The sequence below is a fragment of the Manacus candei genome, unplaced genomic scaffold (assembly GCF_025592945.1).
Source record: "Manacus candei isolate 608988 ecotype Guabito, Panama unplaced genomic scaffold, ASM2559294v1 h1tg000081l, whole genome shotgun sequence".
Taxonomy (NCBI): Eukaryota; Metazoa; Chordata; class Aves; order Passeriformes; family Pipridae; genus Manacus; species Manacus candei.
The window spans coordinates 1169124-1181982 of NW_026138129.1; the positions used below are offsets into that span (position 1 = coordinate 1169124).

The window sequence follows — 12859 nt, forward strand, 5'->3', positions numbered from 1 at the left end:
TGTTTGCATATAGTGTACACACTTCCTACATATTTGCTCAAAGGGGCTGCCCTGCCTCAGAAAACACCCTTACAGCAAAGTGAGGTGAACTAGGTGATGCACTGTAGTTCTGCTCTCTCTGGCAGTCCTGGCAGGCCTTTAAAACTTCTAATTACATAAAATATGAGTAGCCGTGACAAAGAAGTAATGCACTTCAACATTTTACCTATCACTAGGTGGGATGAGGATCCAATACAGGGTTCCCCAGGGACCTAACACTGTCATCTACTCCTTGACTCTTCTCTTTATCTTTTGTTTTTACATTCACATACACATTCACGTATCCCATGGTGATATTTCCATCATAAGAACAAGCAGGTGCACAGCATTTCAATGCAAGTTGCACCCCTTCTCTGCTTGTATAACCTTAGCTTCAACTTCAATTCTCTTTTTTTCAGCTGCAGCAGAGAAGATGTGGCAATCATTTGATGATTAAGAACATTTGGTGTAAAGGCATATATAAGGTATTGTATCTGATTTCCCCATTAGAAACTTTCATCTACAAAATCCTGCAAATAAAATAAAAAATAATAAAAACTCAAATAATTAGATGATGAATTTGTTAGATGTTTCCTCAGAGGTGAGTACAGGTTACTAGGAAAGTGTACATTTTCCTGCAATGGTAGAAGGAAGAAAACCAGTCCATTGGAATTATTTTTCTTTATAATCTCGAGAATCTGCCCATTTCATCCATCTCTAGAATATTCACCAAACTATAAACTTCATCCAAAGCCAGTGACAAGTATGAGGAGCCCACAAGACATAACAAGAAAGGCAGGTCAGCACTGACATGCAAATGTATTCTCACAGCACATTACTGAAAGCAACTGTTTTCTCACATCACAGGATAAAAACAACTGTTTTCCTAACAAAAGCTAAACAGATTCAGGGTTGTCCTTCACTGGTTGGTACAGAGCCACCTGTTGACCAGGCACCGAATTTTCTATTACTACAGCACTTTCGAAGCACTCTAGAAACCAATAGTTCAATAAACGTAATTGGGTCAGCAATCAAACTGGGTTCCTGCGAAGGGCAGCAGCAATTATGTATTTCTGAAACTAAGTATAAGCTTTCATTTCATCAATTATATGAGCACTTGATAGTCAACCTTTACTATTAAAAAGTTAGAAAAAATCTAAATCTATCCTCACAATTGCCTCTCCCTCTCATTTCAGATATTCTATTTAGTTAATGTTTAGAAAATTTTAACAAATTGTCTACTGGAGTTCTTCATCCATTTTCCTAAGCCAAAGTTAAAAATGAGAATTTTAATTTTTATGCAGGTAAAAGATTCATGACTTGAGACATGTAGAAAAAAATACCAGTCAAAGTCAACAAGACAGGAATAGAAAGAAAAAGTCCACCCATTATTGCTAGCTTCTCAGTCATGTTCACTCAGTTCTCTAAGCTGTTCTGCTCTTACCAAACTGAGAAAATGAATGTCTGTGTGTTCTTCCTTACTCTTTTTTTGTTTTATGAAGCCTATTACAGGAAAAACATACTAATAATTACTTACAATATGCAACTTTGAACCTCTTGAAAATAATCCTATTTAACTACTATAGCAACTTGTTTCAACACAATGCATAAGATCATTTTTATCCAATGGACATTCTGATGAATTCAAATTAAGCAAAAGTTTGTATTCTACATACACGGAAACTAAACCAATCTGCTTCTTGCTTATTTCAGACCAAGATTTAAAACATAACTGTTTTTAAATCATAATTCCAATATTATGACAGGCACACAGTAGTAAGATGAAATGCAATCACTGCCTAAACCAGTGTTGCTGCAACTGTGCAGAGATGAAAACTGTTGCTTCCATGACTGACCATGATAAAGAAATCATGAAATTTGTTAAATAATTGTAAAAAACCTTCAAATCAAGCTTACACACTGACCAGTAGCACTGCTAATGCTGCTAATGGAAGTTAAATGTCAGTTGCTAAAATGACATCTAGAGGTCAGCCAGCTTCAGTGAAAAAGGACTTTTCCCCCTGCAATATCCCGCTTCACTCTAGATGAGAAATCAGATTTCAAGTTTAATGTGAAGAAAAAAAGTAGTTTCCACTGCTCATTTTGAAACATTCAACAGAAATGCTGATGGCAGTCAGAAGTCTGATACATATTTAATTTGGTGTCAACATCTAGTATTTGCTTCTCAAATTATTAACTCACTCCACCAAATAAGAGCAGAATATTGAGTTAATTTTTTTAGAGCCTGAATTGTTTACTCAATAACTGCTGATTGTTAGCACCATACATTTGACACCAGGTATTCCCTCACAGATGTCAGAAATAACTCTTTAAAGCTGATATCATGCAAGATTACCATTTCAAGAACAGACTATGAAATGAGCGAAGTTGTAGGGAAAAAAAAATAGTGCTGTTTAGAAGCAATTAGCTACGTGAGATAACTTAAAAGCAGTAAAACAATTATGTTGTGAGCTCATGCACTAAAGTGCCAAGGAGGACCACAGTATCCTGAAGCTTCATGTATTACACAGTGAACAGACATTAGAAAAAACTTGTTCTATCTGTTGTACACCACGTAATTACAACACAGACTTTTGGGTATCGCTGTTGTGTAATTTATAACAAGTCTTAAACTCAAAAGCTTGTGTCTACTATTTGATCCAGTTAATAAAGCAAAACCAACCAACTAGTGAAGTCTTCCATCTGGTGGCTGGAGCTGTATGTGCATTCTATACATTACTATCTAGTGCAACTAAGAACAGCACACACCCACAGTTTCAGCAAGTCAGGGCAAGAGGTACACCCTCCTCCACCCAGCTATTACAGCTGTAGCTCTCTAATATAAAGAAGGAAAACTGAAACCATACTTGCACTGTACACTGTGCAAAAGAAAAGGTGTGTTCACATCAGAAAGTATATAAACCTTAATGTATACAACTGAATTATTTTATTTATTCATCAATTAAAAAAAGCCCCACACATTTTATTCTTTGTATTTACTGCTTTTCTTTCAGTAGAAGTTCTAAACAAGCCTGTTTATTAATTCCATTTAATTACAATGCCAATTTTTGTCTCTGAAAAAATTAATAAACTTGTAGTAGATGTGAAGTTAAATGTCATAATAACTAAATCCATATTATGTTTCCTTTTATATCGTCCACATCTGTGTATTTTACAGAAACATTCCCCAGTCAGAATAAAAACATGGTCAACACCATGTGCACAATAAACTAAAGGGAAATAGATTTTTTCATTAACATTTTCCACAGTAGGTTGATAAAAATAGAAGTTTTTTTCAATAAGACTTAAACAAACTGACTTCTGTACCTTGGCAGCAACAATGCTCAGTCCCATTCCGTTCTGTTTTTTTAGCGTTACAGTGATAATTTCAGGTTCTTTCCTCAAAGGCTGAGCCTATCAAACAGGAAAGGGGAAAGAATAAAAAATTCAGAAGTTCATATTTACTGCCAGGCTAGGAAAGTTATTGCGCAAAATAGTTTGTTAAAAAAACTCTTAAATTGTCAAAGCAGCAGATCTTGCATCCTAAATAATACATCTGGTACTCCATTTTAAAGGTAGAATATCTAACATTTGATTACTATGGATTCATCTTATTAAAGTACTACACCTGTGTTGTAAACACTGCTGAAACTTTGAAGTTTACCCATTGTTCCTCCTCCTCTAATTCAGTAAAGAGATTATTAATGAGTTACCATTTGAAATGTAACAGATCTATAAAATTGTAGTAACTTCTAAAGAAAACTGAAGTTTGGACTCTGAAGGCCCCTATACAAAGGTGAGGGTGATCTACATGGAGCTCAATTTTTAGTCCTGCATCTGGAAAATAATCCTCCAAACATAAAAAGAGACCAAATAATTTAAAAGGCAGAGTTAAAGCCTTGAAATAAAGTTACGAAAAATTTCACTTCTGAAAACTCTCGAATACAGCTCAAGTGCCTAAACAAGTTCAGTAATTTTTTGGGGGGTTGTATCTTTTAACAGTGCTAGTTCCTCAACTCAAAGTTGTCATCACAGTCTTCATAGCTGAAGTAGATAAATTAGAGCATCTTAGGTTTAACAGGAATACAAGCTAACTGAAAGTTCCATAAGACTCATGACAAAGTAAAAATAAAAGCCAAGGAAATTATTTTAAAAAAATATTAACACTTTTTATTAAGCTCAAGTACTAGAAAGGCAAGTAGTTTTTAAGCTGGGAATATTAATTATAACTATGAAGCCTTTTCTGTTTAGTTGTTCTAAAAATTATTTCACACAAAGCCACCATCTTTCCAAAACCAAGTTGTTCTGTAACTTTGATATTCAAAGACAGAGAAAAACCTCACAGAACAAACAAACAAACAAACAAACAAAAAACTATAGCAGAAAAGAAAAAAAGCTACCTTGCACTGAAGTGAAACCCTTCTTTAATAAATATAATGAAAGGGAAAACTAAAGTATTTTTTCCTACTTCCTTTCTCCTGATACTTTCTCCTGAATGTATCAGATTAGAACTTAATACTAAATATTTATTTGGTAGCTGACAGTTTATAAATAAAAGCAACCTGCAGCTCCATTCACTTTATAATTTATTTACAGTATTTACAATTATTTACAGATATATATATATTTTTGGCTGTGTTTAACAGAAATTTCTTCACTGGTTACTCTCAGAGCAGTGGGACATGATAGACAGAGTTTGCTTATGTGAAAATTATACCAGGCTACAGCCTAGAAAAACAGTGACTTAAAAAAATCTGCAAATAGTTCCTTAAATTCACCAAATCATTGACAAACTATATGTTTAACAAAGCAGCCTGTTCTTCCTAACAAGGACTAAAACTGATCACATAAAACTCAATGGCTTGCCAAGATAGCAGTTTTGGCAATTATTCACTGAATCAATACTTACGAGCTCAGCATTCTCATGTGACAGGTGACTTTCATAGTCTGCACCTTCAAAGTATATTGTCCATGTGCCTGGTGACCGTGGATGAGGTGTTAGTCTACAAAAACCTGAAAGAAAAAGTAACATCAATATAGTCACGGTATTTTCTGCAGATTAAGAGAAACCATATCAGACCCAGCCAGCACGGGTTTAGGAGGGGCAGGTCCTGCCTGACCAACCAGATCTCCTTTTATGATCAGATGACCCGCCTGGTGGATGAGGGGAAGGCTGTGGATGTGTCTACCTGGACTTCAGCAAAGCCTTTGACACCATCTCCCACAGCATACTCCTGAAAAAGCTGGCAGCCCATGGCTTGGACAGGGGCACTCTGTGCTGGGTTAGGAACTGGCCGAAGGGTCGGGCCCAGAGAGTGGTGGTGAACGGGGCTGCATCCAGTTGGTGACCGGTCACTAGTGGTGTCCCCCAGGGATCAGTGTTGGGCCCAGTTCTGTTTAATATCTTTATTGATGATTTAGATGAGGGGATTGAATCCATCATCAGCAAATTTGCAGATGATACTAAGTTGGGGAGGAGTGTCGATCAGCTGGAAGGCAGGAGGGCTCTGCAGAAGGACCTGGATAGGTTGAAGAGTTGGGCTGATTCTAACGGGATGAGGTTCAACAAGGCCAAGTGCCGGGTCCTGCACTTTGGCCACAACAACCTCATGCAGCACTACAGGTCGGGCACTGAGTGGCTGGAGAGCAGTCAGGCAGAAAGGGACCTGGGAGTTTGGATTGACAGGAAGCTGAACATGAGCCAGCAGTGTGCCCAGGTGGCCAAGAAGGCCAATGGCATCCTGGCCTGTATCAGGAACAGTGTGGCCAACAGGTCCAGGGAAGTGATTCTTCCCCTGGACTCAGCACTGGTGGGGCCACACCTGGAGAACTGTGTCCAGTTCTGGGCCCCTCAGTTCAGGAAGGATATTGAGGGGCTGGAGCAGGTCCAGAGGAGGGCAACTAGGCTGGTGAAGGGACTCGAGGACAAGTCCTATGAGGAGAGGCTGAGGGAGCTGGGGCTGTTCAGCCTGGAGAAGAGGAGGCTCAGGGGAGACCTCATCACTCTCTACAACTCCCTGAAAGGAGGCTGTTGTAGCCAGGTGGGGGTTGGTCTCTTTTCCCAGGCAACTATCAGCAAGACAAGAGGGCATGGTCTTAAGTTGTGCCAGGGGAGGTTTAGGTTAGATATTAGAAAGAAATTCTTTACAAAGAGGGTGGTCAGGCATTGGAATGGGCTGCCCAGGGAAGTGGTGGATTCTCCGTCCCTGGAGATTTTTAAAAAGAGACTGGATGTGGCACTTAGTGCCACGGTCTAGTAACCGCAGCGGTAGTGAATCAAGGGTTGAACCTGATGATCTCGAAGGTCCCTTCCAACCCAGCTGATTCTGTGATTCTATGAAACAAAATAGTAGTATTTATATTTTTATATTCGTGAATGTGTTGAATCTTACATCTCAGGTGCCATTATGGGCTTCACTGCGATTTCATGCTATCTACAAAATCTATAGTTCTACAGCTGCTGTTTCTGAGAAACATGTATTTAAAAACACAACAAGCTCCCAGAAAACTCTGGGGTTGCAAAATACTGTTTTCACCAACCAGTTTCAAAAGAGACATGAAACATCAAATCATCTTTTAAAATACAAACCACCAGAACTCTGATTAAGACAGTGCCACAGAAATCTTCTGCTTTGCAGAGGGACTAACCCATCTCAGCATAAATTTGGCAGAGGTGAAGCTTTGCCTGGACTCATAACCTTTTTAAATGTAACTATTCAATTAAAAGAGGCATTTAGTTTGATTTACTTTGTTATTTGAGCAATTCCTAGAATTTTGAAAAAGAAGCAACAGCAGCTCAGAGGTATCCAACATTGTTTCCTAAATCAGGAACAACAAGAATCTACATCACAGGCAAATTATGAATCACTCCATCCAAATATGTGATATTTTCCACATATATGATTGTCACGACAATGATATTCTCCTCCTCACAAAGACCATTTTCCAGCAATTCAGTTTACACTCACTTACTGCAAAAAGTCCCTCAGCATAATTTAAGGGAGGCCTAAAATGTAAAATTTTGAATGTATGCATTAAAAAGGCCTTACTTACAATAAATATACGGCCATTTTATGGCAACTGAATTATACTTACTAATTAAAGAATTTATTCCACCAGTCTCCTTTAGTCTCCAGACTACATCCTCTGTAACACACTGTACTTTCAAAACAGTCAGTTTCCTACTTTTCTTTTTAAATGCAAGAATATAGCTTTTCTATAAATTAAGTTGGAACCAACCACTGCAAAACTTTACTGTAGTATAGGGCAAGTCTGCTTTGTCGGTAGTCTCCTTTGCTACAGCCTCTTATTTACCATGACATTCCTGTACAAATTTTTTAAACAACTGCTTTTAAACAGAAAATTAAGAACTTCTAATTATAATAAAAGAAATTCTAATCAAATTGAGTAGCACCAGATAAAGATTATAACTTGTTAATTTAATGTAAATGCTCTGACAGATCCCCTGCTTTACTTTCTCAAATTTAAGTCACTTTCATCCAATCACAAGAGCATCTACTTGTCATCTGAAATTTTGTTTGACTACAGATGCCCAAATCATACATTCTTACACTGATTGACACTGAAAGAACTATTTTTAGCTCATGTGGTTTTTTTTAATGTTATAAGAAAGGAGTTGATGAGCAAAAAAAAAAAGTGACAACTATTTAATTCACATTGGTTTTAAAAATAAAAAAAAAGGTTCTGGAGTAAAGGCAAAACAAAGTTTCAGTATGCACTAGTAACTCAGCACTGCTTACTTAGAACCTTGAAAATGAACGAAAGGGGCAGGGAGAAAGGGTAAGGATTAAAAAAGCCTTAATAGTTTTAATGGGTTGCGAAAGTAAACACTTGAAGAACATAGTATAAGAAGACTGAAACATACATAAGGAAAAAGTGGTTCACATTTATCTAAAATGTATTTTGCATTCTGTGTGCATTACACCAAAAAGGTTAATTGTAGAACAACCGAAGCACTAACCTCTTTGACAGAGTGGATCTAAAAATTCTTGTAAACCACTTGGAACATTTCTGACAACGTCGCAGGAATAGCCATCTTCTGGTAAAAGAAAAGGTAGCTGTAAGTCAGGATCCTCTTCCAGCTGGACTTCTCGGCCATCGCTGCGAGCAAGTTCATCAGCCGTATTCTCTGCAACAGTTACTACATTCTCTATCAATTCCTGGACAGAAGGCAGAAAGACATTGTTACTGAAAAGGAATAATTTCATTAAGGAAAAAAACCTAAGTCTAAGAAGATATTAAAACTGCAATAAAAAGAAATTTGGAAAATAAATTATCAGATATAAAACTTCACTGGCTCCACTACGTACAGTCAGTACACTGCATTGTTTTATTTTATGAAATCCCACAGATAACTGTGTTAGCAAATGTAACAGAAGCACCTATTTTTACTTCACTGTTTCCAAACTTGTGGGACGTGTTTTTAATTGATTAATAATAATAATAATAAAACCAAAACCAATGGAATTCCACCTATGCGTAAACAGGAAATATAGGCTATGTTCTTCAGCAAGACTTTCTAGTTTGGTAGCCAATATACAAAAATATCTCCAAGTCCTGTCCCCGCCAATACCTTTACAATGGTTGTACTTGTACCTTTCATTTAGTAAACATGTATCCAAAGTTAATAAAGAAAGGAATCTGTAGACAATGCATTCAGCTATATAAATATTAGACTGTCTTTGCCTTTTTTTTTTTGAGATCAGTGAGCTATCAGAGTTTACCTTAAGAGTGTTTTCTACAATTCTGCCAGGAACACATTCTCTTTTGACTTTTCCCATGGATAAAACTTAGAATTGCCAGTTATGTTAAATATCAAGATATAAACCAGTTCCAAAATCAACATTATACATACACCTACATATAAGTTCCAGGTATCAATCTGTATAAAGGACAATCTGTCTACTACCTGTATGAAGGGATTCAGGATTCATGGATTTTTACATTCCTCATGCGAAAAAGCTTAGTGTTCCTACTGCTTTTCTTTGATTTCTACAAATTACCAATATTTGTTCCTTCTGGTTACACACAACCAGCTTTTAGGGCTGCTCTGTTCTCTCTTCTACCGCCTTTCTGTATTTCATCCACCAACAGTATAAGGTGCAGTGACATCTCCCTGAGCATGTGCAACGTGGAGCAGTACCTTACTTTCTAACTCCATGTAAGAGAGATTCTTTTTAATATCCTACTCGAATCAGTGAAGCACACAAAGATAAAGCAGCTATTTACAGCCACTGTTTTTCTTCTCATTTATGTTAAAACTGCACAGTGAGGGATAGAAGAGACTTACTGTTGGGATGAGTGGTTCATCTGGAGCACAGTGATAATTCTGCAACAAAGCTTGTAGCTGCAGAGAATTCAGCTTAAAGCAAGTACTGTTAATATGTGGAACATCTGCATGTGAATATTTGTCCATGGTAAGCAATGTGGTTGCCTGGAGAGGGGGGGAAAAAGTCACAGATGACAAATTCAAACCATAATGAACCTTAAGCGTTATTTCTGAGTGTTCTTTAGACAAGAGAGAGGAAAAGACAAAGCAAGGAGCAGATTTGTAACAGAAACAACACAAATAACCCCAAAACAACCACTGAATATACATAATGTATCCATAAGATGAATTAATAGTATAGTAAAACTATGACAGATGAGGCATATCAGTTTTTCAGCTGTTTTTGTCTCTGTTCAGCATAGTTATAGTTCAATTTTATAAACAGAAATGGAATAACATGTTCACTAATTATTAATTTCACTTGCAACTTAAATGTTAATCATGTTGAAAACACATTTTGTGTCTTTTCGCGCTACCTCAGTGTTCCAGGATTGATTCACACAAACTACATTTGTCCACATGCTATTCTCTAGGAACACAGAATATGCATTCTCTTTGGATATTCTCTTTGAATATACAAGCATGTGAGAAGTGTTAATCACAAATACACACACTCACCTGCACTATTCTGCTCAGGTGACAATCAGCAGCCAATTCTAAACCTTGTTTTTCTGCCCAGGCTTCAATGTGGCCCAACTGCTGACGAACAATAGCTCCCCAGTAATGTGAACATAACCCTGAATCTGGGGCTGTAACTAATCTGTTAAAAAGCCACATGTTGATAAAGTGAAACAGCTGGGAGAAGAGCTGTATAGTCAGAGCAGCATTCACTCTACATCGTCGCAACAGGGACATCGCTCCAGTCAATGTATGCAGCACATCATCTACAGAGATAAAAAGTAAATCACATTCACATACTCCAGTGTACATCTGGTTTAGGCAATAAAAATATAATACAGAGACACTTAAGTCAGTCTGGTGAATGCTAGCTGGAACCTACACGTATTTAAGCTACACAGACTTTCAGGAAAAAATTTACTGCTCCGTGGTTTTCAAGAGGGAGCACCATTAACTTGATACCTGGAATGTGTGTAACTCCTGAAATGAAAATAAACTCTTGGGGGAAAATATTTAGCATGCAAGTACATAACTGGCTATCGTGGCTGGGCTTCATGAACAAAGATTTGGGGAGGGCTCTACCCATGTTTGTTACAAGCGCCGCTGGTGGCTAAAAAGGCCAACACGAGACAGGCATGTCCGGTTGCAAAAGGCACAGCAGAAAGCCTTAAATCACATCCTCGCTTCCGTAAACTGATTTTTCTATCATTTTTTATAACAAGTTAAAAACTTCATATTCTACTGTTTCAAATGCATATTGCAATTATTCCATAGCTTCTTCAAGTTAAGTATCAAACTGTACTCAGAAATTTCAGCAGAAACTATTTACATTGTATGATGTACTTAAAAACCAGTAGAATGCACCTTCTATTTATACATTGTTTTTTTAAAGCATTGCTTATATTTCCTTTTGCCAATTACTGCACTGCAATATTTATCTAACAAGCAATAGAGACTTCTCATTAGCATCACCAAGAGCAAATGTCCTTCTTGGTAGAATGTATTTATGCAAGTAGCACTTCTGAGTCTTCTTTTAAGGCAACACTTTTAATCTGAAATATCTATTGAAAAGACCATCATGTTAATTGTTTTTAGAACTGAGACACAGGACTGTGCCTGAAAAAATTATCCATAGGTTAATAGACAGAAATCTATAAAGCAGCTCAAAATAACAAATAATAACAGTATCTACCTTTATTCCAGTATCAGTTTGCTACTTTTTCAGGTGTTTTGTCCCTGAAAGTACTCTATTTCACAGTACAGGGCACTAAAAACCCAACACTGCATCTTTGTAGTCTTCCTCCAACATTCAATGCAGGAAAAACCAAACACAGAAAGCTTAATATGCAAAGGACCAGAAAGTATCTATGAATTTTGCATAAATACCCTTCATAGTTCCTCAGCCCGGGAAGGTTTCATTGCTCCAAAGCAAGCATCATGTGTCAAGTATCAAGGCAGGGAACCTTGGTAGGAATTTACAAGGCCAGTCATCTTAACCTTAGTACCAAGGACGTACTTGATCAGACCCTCCCATAACATCTCTACAATGAAACTGCTGAGGTAAGGACTGGATAAGCTGATGGTAACATATGGAGAGAACTGGTTGGACCACTGGACTTGGTGGATTTGTGGATACAAAGTCCAGTTGGCAATCAGCTATTAGTGGCTTCCTTCAAGGATTGAGGCTGAGACTGATCCTGTTTAATGACTATTAATGACGTGAGAGATTGGATGGAGCACATTTTCAGCAAATTCACAGATGATGCCAAGATGGGGGGAAATACTGATATGCTGAAGGGTAGCAGTATTTTTCAGAAGGTCCTCAGTAGGCTGGACAATGGACTGACAGAGACTTCAAGAAGCTCAAAGGCAACTGCTCAGTCCTGCATCTGGGAAGGAGTAAGTCTATGCAACAGCACAGGACAGGTGCCATCTGGACAGAAAGCAGCCCTGGTGAAAATTATATAGAGATCCTAGTGTGTCTTTGCTTGAAAGGTAGCCAGTTGCATACTAAGCTGTTAAGTTAGCAGCAGGGCAGCTAGCAGAAGGGAGAGAGGGAAGAAATCCTTCCCTATGAATTCAGCATTTGTGAGACTGCATCTAGTTTTAGACTCCCCAGCACAAGGAGGATACAGATTTACGGGACCAAATTCAGCAGAGACACACCAAGATGATTGGCAGCCTGGAGAAAAGGGCATACGAGGGAAAGAGAACTGGATTTGCTTCATCCTTGCGAACGAGAAGGCTAAGGGCACAGCTTACTGATGTCCTCCTCTACCTAATGGGAGGGTTCAGAACAGGATGCCTCCCAAATGGTGCACAATGATAGCACAGAACAATAGAAAAACCACCACAAAAACTGCAACATGGAAAATTCCAATAAGATACAGGAAAAGTATTTTCACCATGAGGGCAGTCAAACATCAGAACAGATTACTCAGAGGTGTTATGGATACCCATCCCTCAGTGGACATTTAAAACTCTGAAAACCTGATCCAGTTTCACCTGCCTTGAGCAAGACACTCAATTAGATGAAACCCAGAGATTGCCCACCAGATTAAATTATTGCATGATTTTTAAACCCAGTACAGATCACCTGAATGTCCCTACTGTCCTTTCTTATCATCCATACAAAATTGATCCAAACAATTTTCAAGGGTTAGGGCAACTCATGGATGTCATATCACTAGTAATAAACAGAACTTCTGTCAACAATTAATGGTATGTTTGGAAGACAAAAGAAAAGATCAAGTAGTCTAACCTATTTTAGGCCTCTGAGGATTATTTTCCTCTGGATCATCAAGGAATGCTGGCATGTAGTTATTAAGCTCTGACTGCAGACAATGAACCAGATACCTGGAAGGGAATGGGGAA

The 12859-nt window shown here is 37.8% G+C and overlaps 1 protein-coding gene across 21 annotated transcripts in view; it reads right to left on the minus strand.

Annotated features, from left to right (window-relative positions):
• AFDN (afadin, adherens junction formation factor) overlaps nucleotides 1-12859 on the minus strand; it is a 124098-nt gene that overhangs the window by 39104 nt on the left and 72135 nt on the right. For all 21 annotated transcript variants that reach the window (XM_051811115.1, XM_051811114.1, XM_051811108.1 and 18 more), the window contains 6 exons: nucleotides 12747-12841; nucleotides 9986-10251; nucleotides 9329-9472; nucleotides 8000-8198; nucleotides 4928-5031; nucleotides 3346-3432 (listed from right to left, as the gene is read on the minus strand). In XM_051811115.1, coding sequence (XP_051667075.1) covers nucleotides 3346-3432; nucleotides 4928-5031; nucleotides 8000-8198; nucleotides 9329-9472; nucleotides 9986-10251; nucleotides 12747-12841 — 895 coding nt within the window. The remainder of the gene's footprint in view (nucleotides 1-3345; nucleotides 3433-4927; nucleotides 5032-7999; nucleotides 8199-9328; nucleotides 9473-9985; nucleotides 10252-12746; nucleotides 12842-12859) is intronic.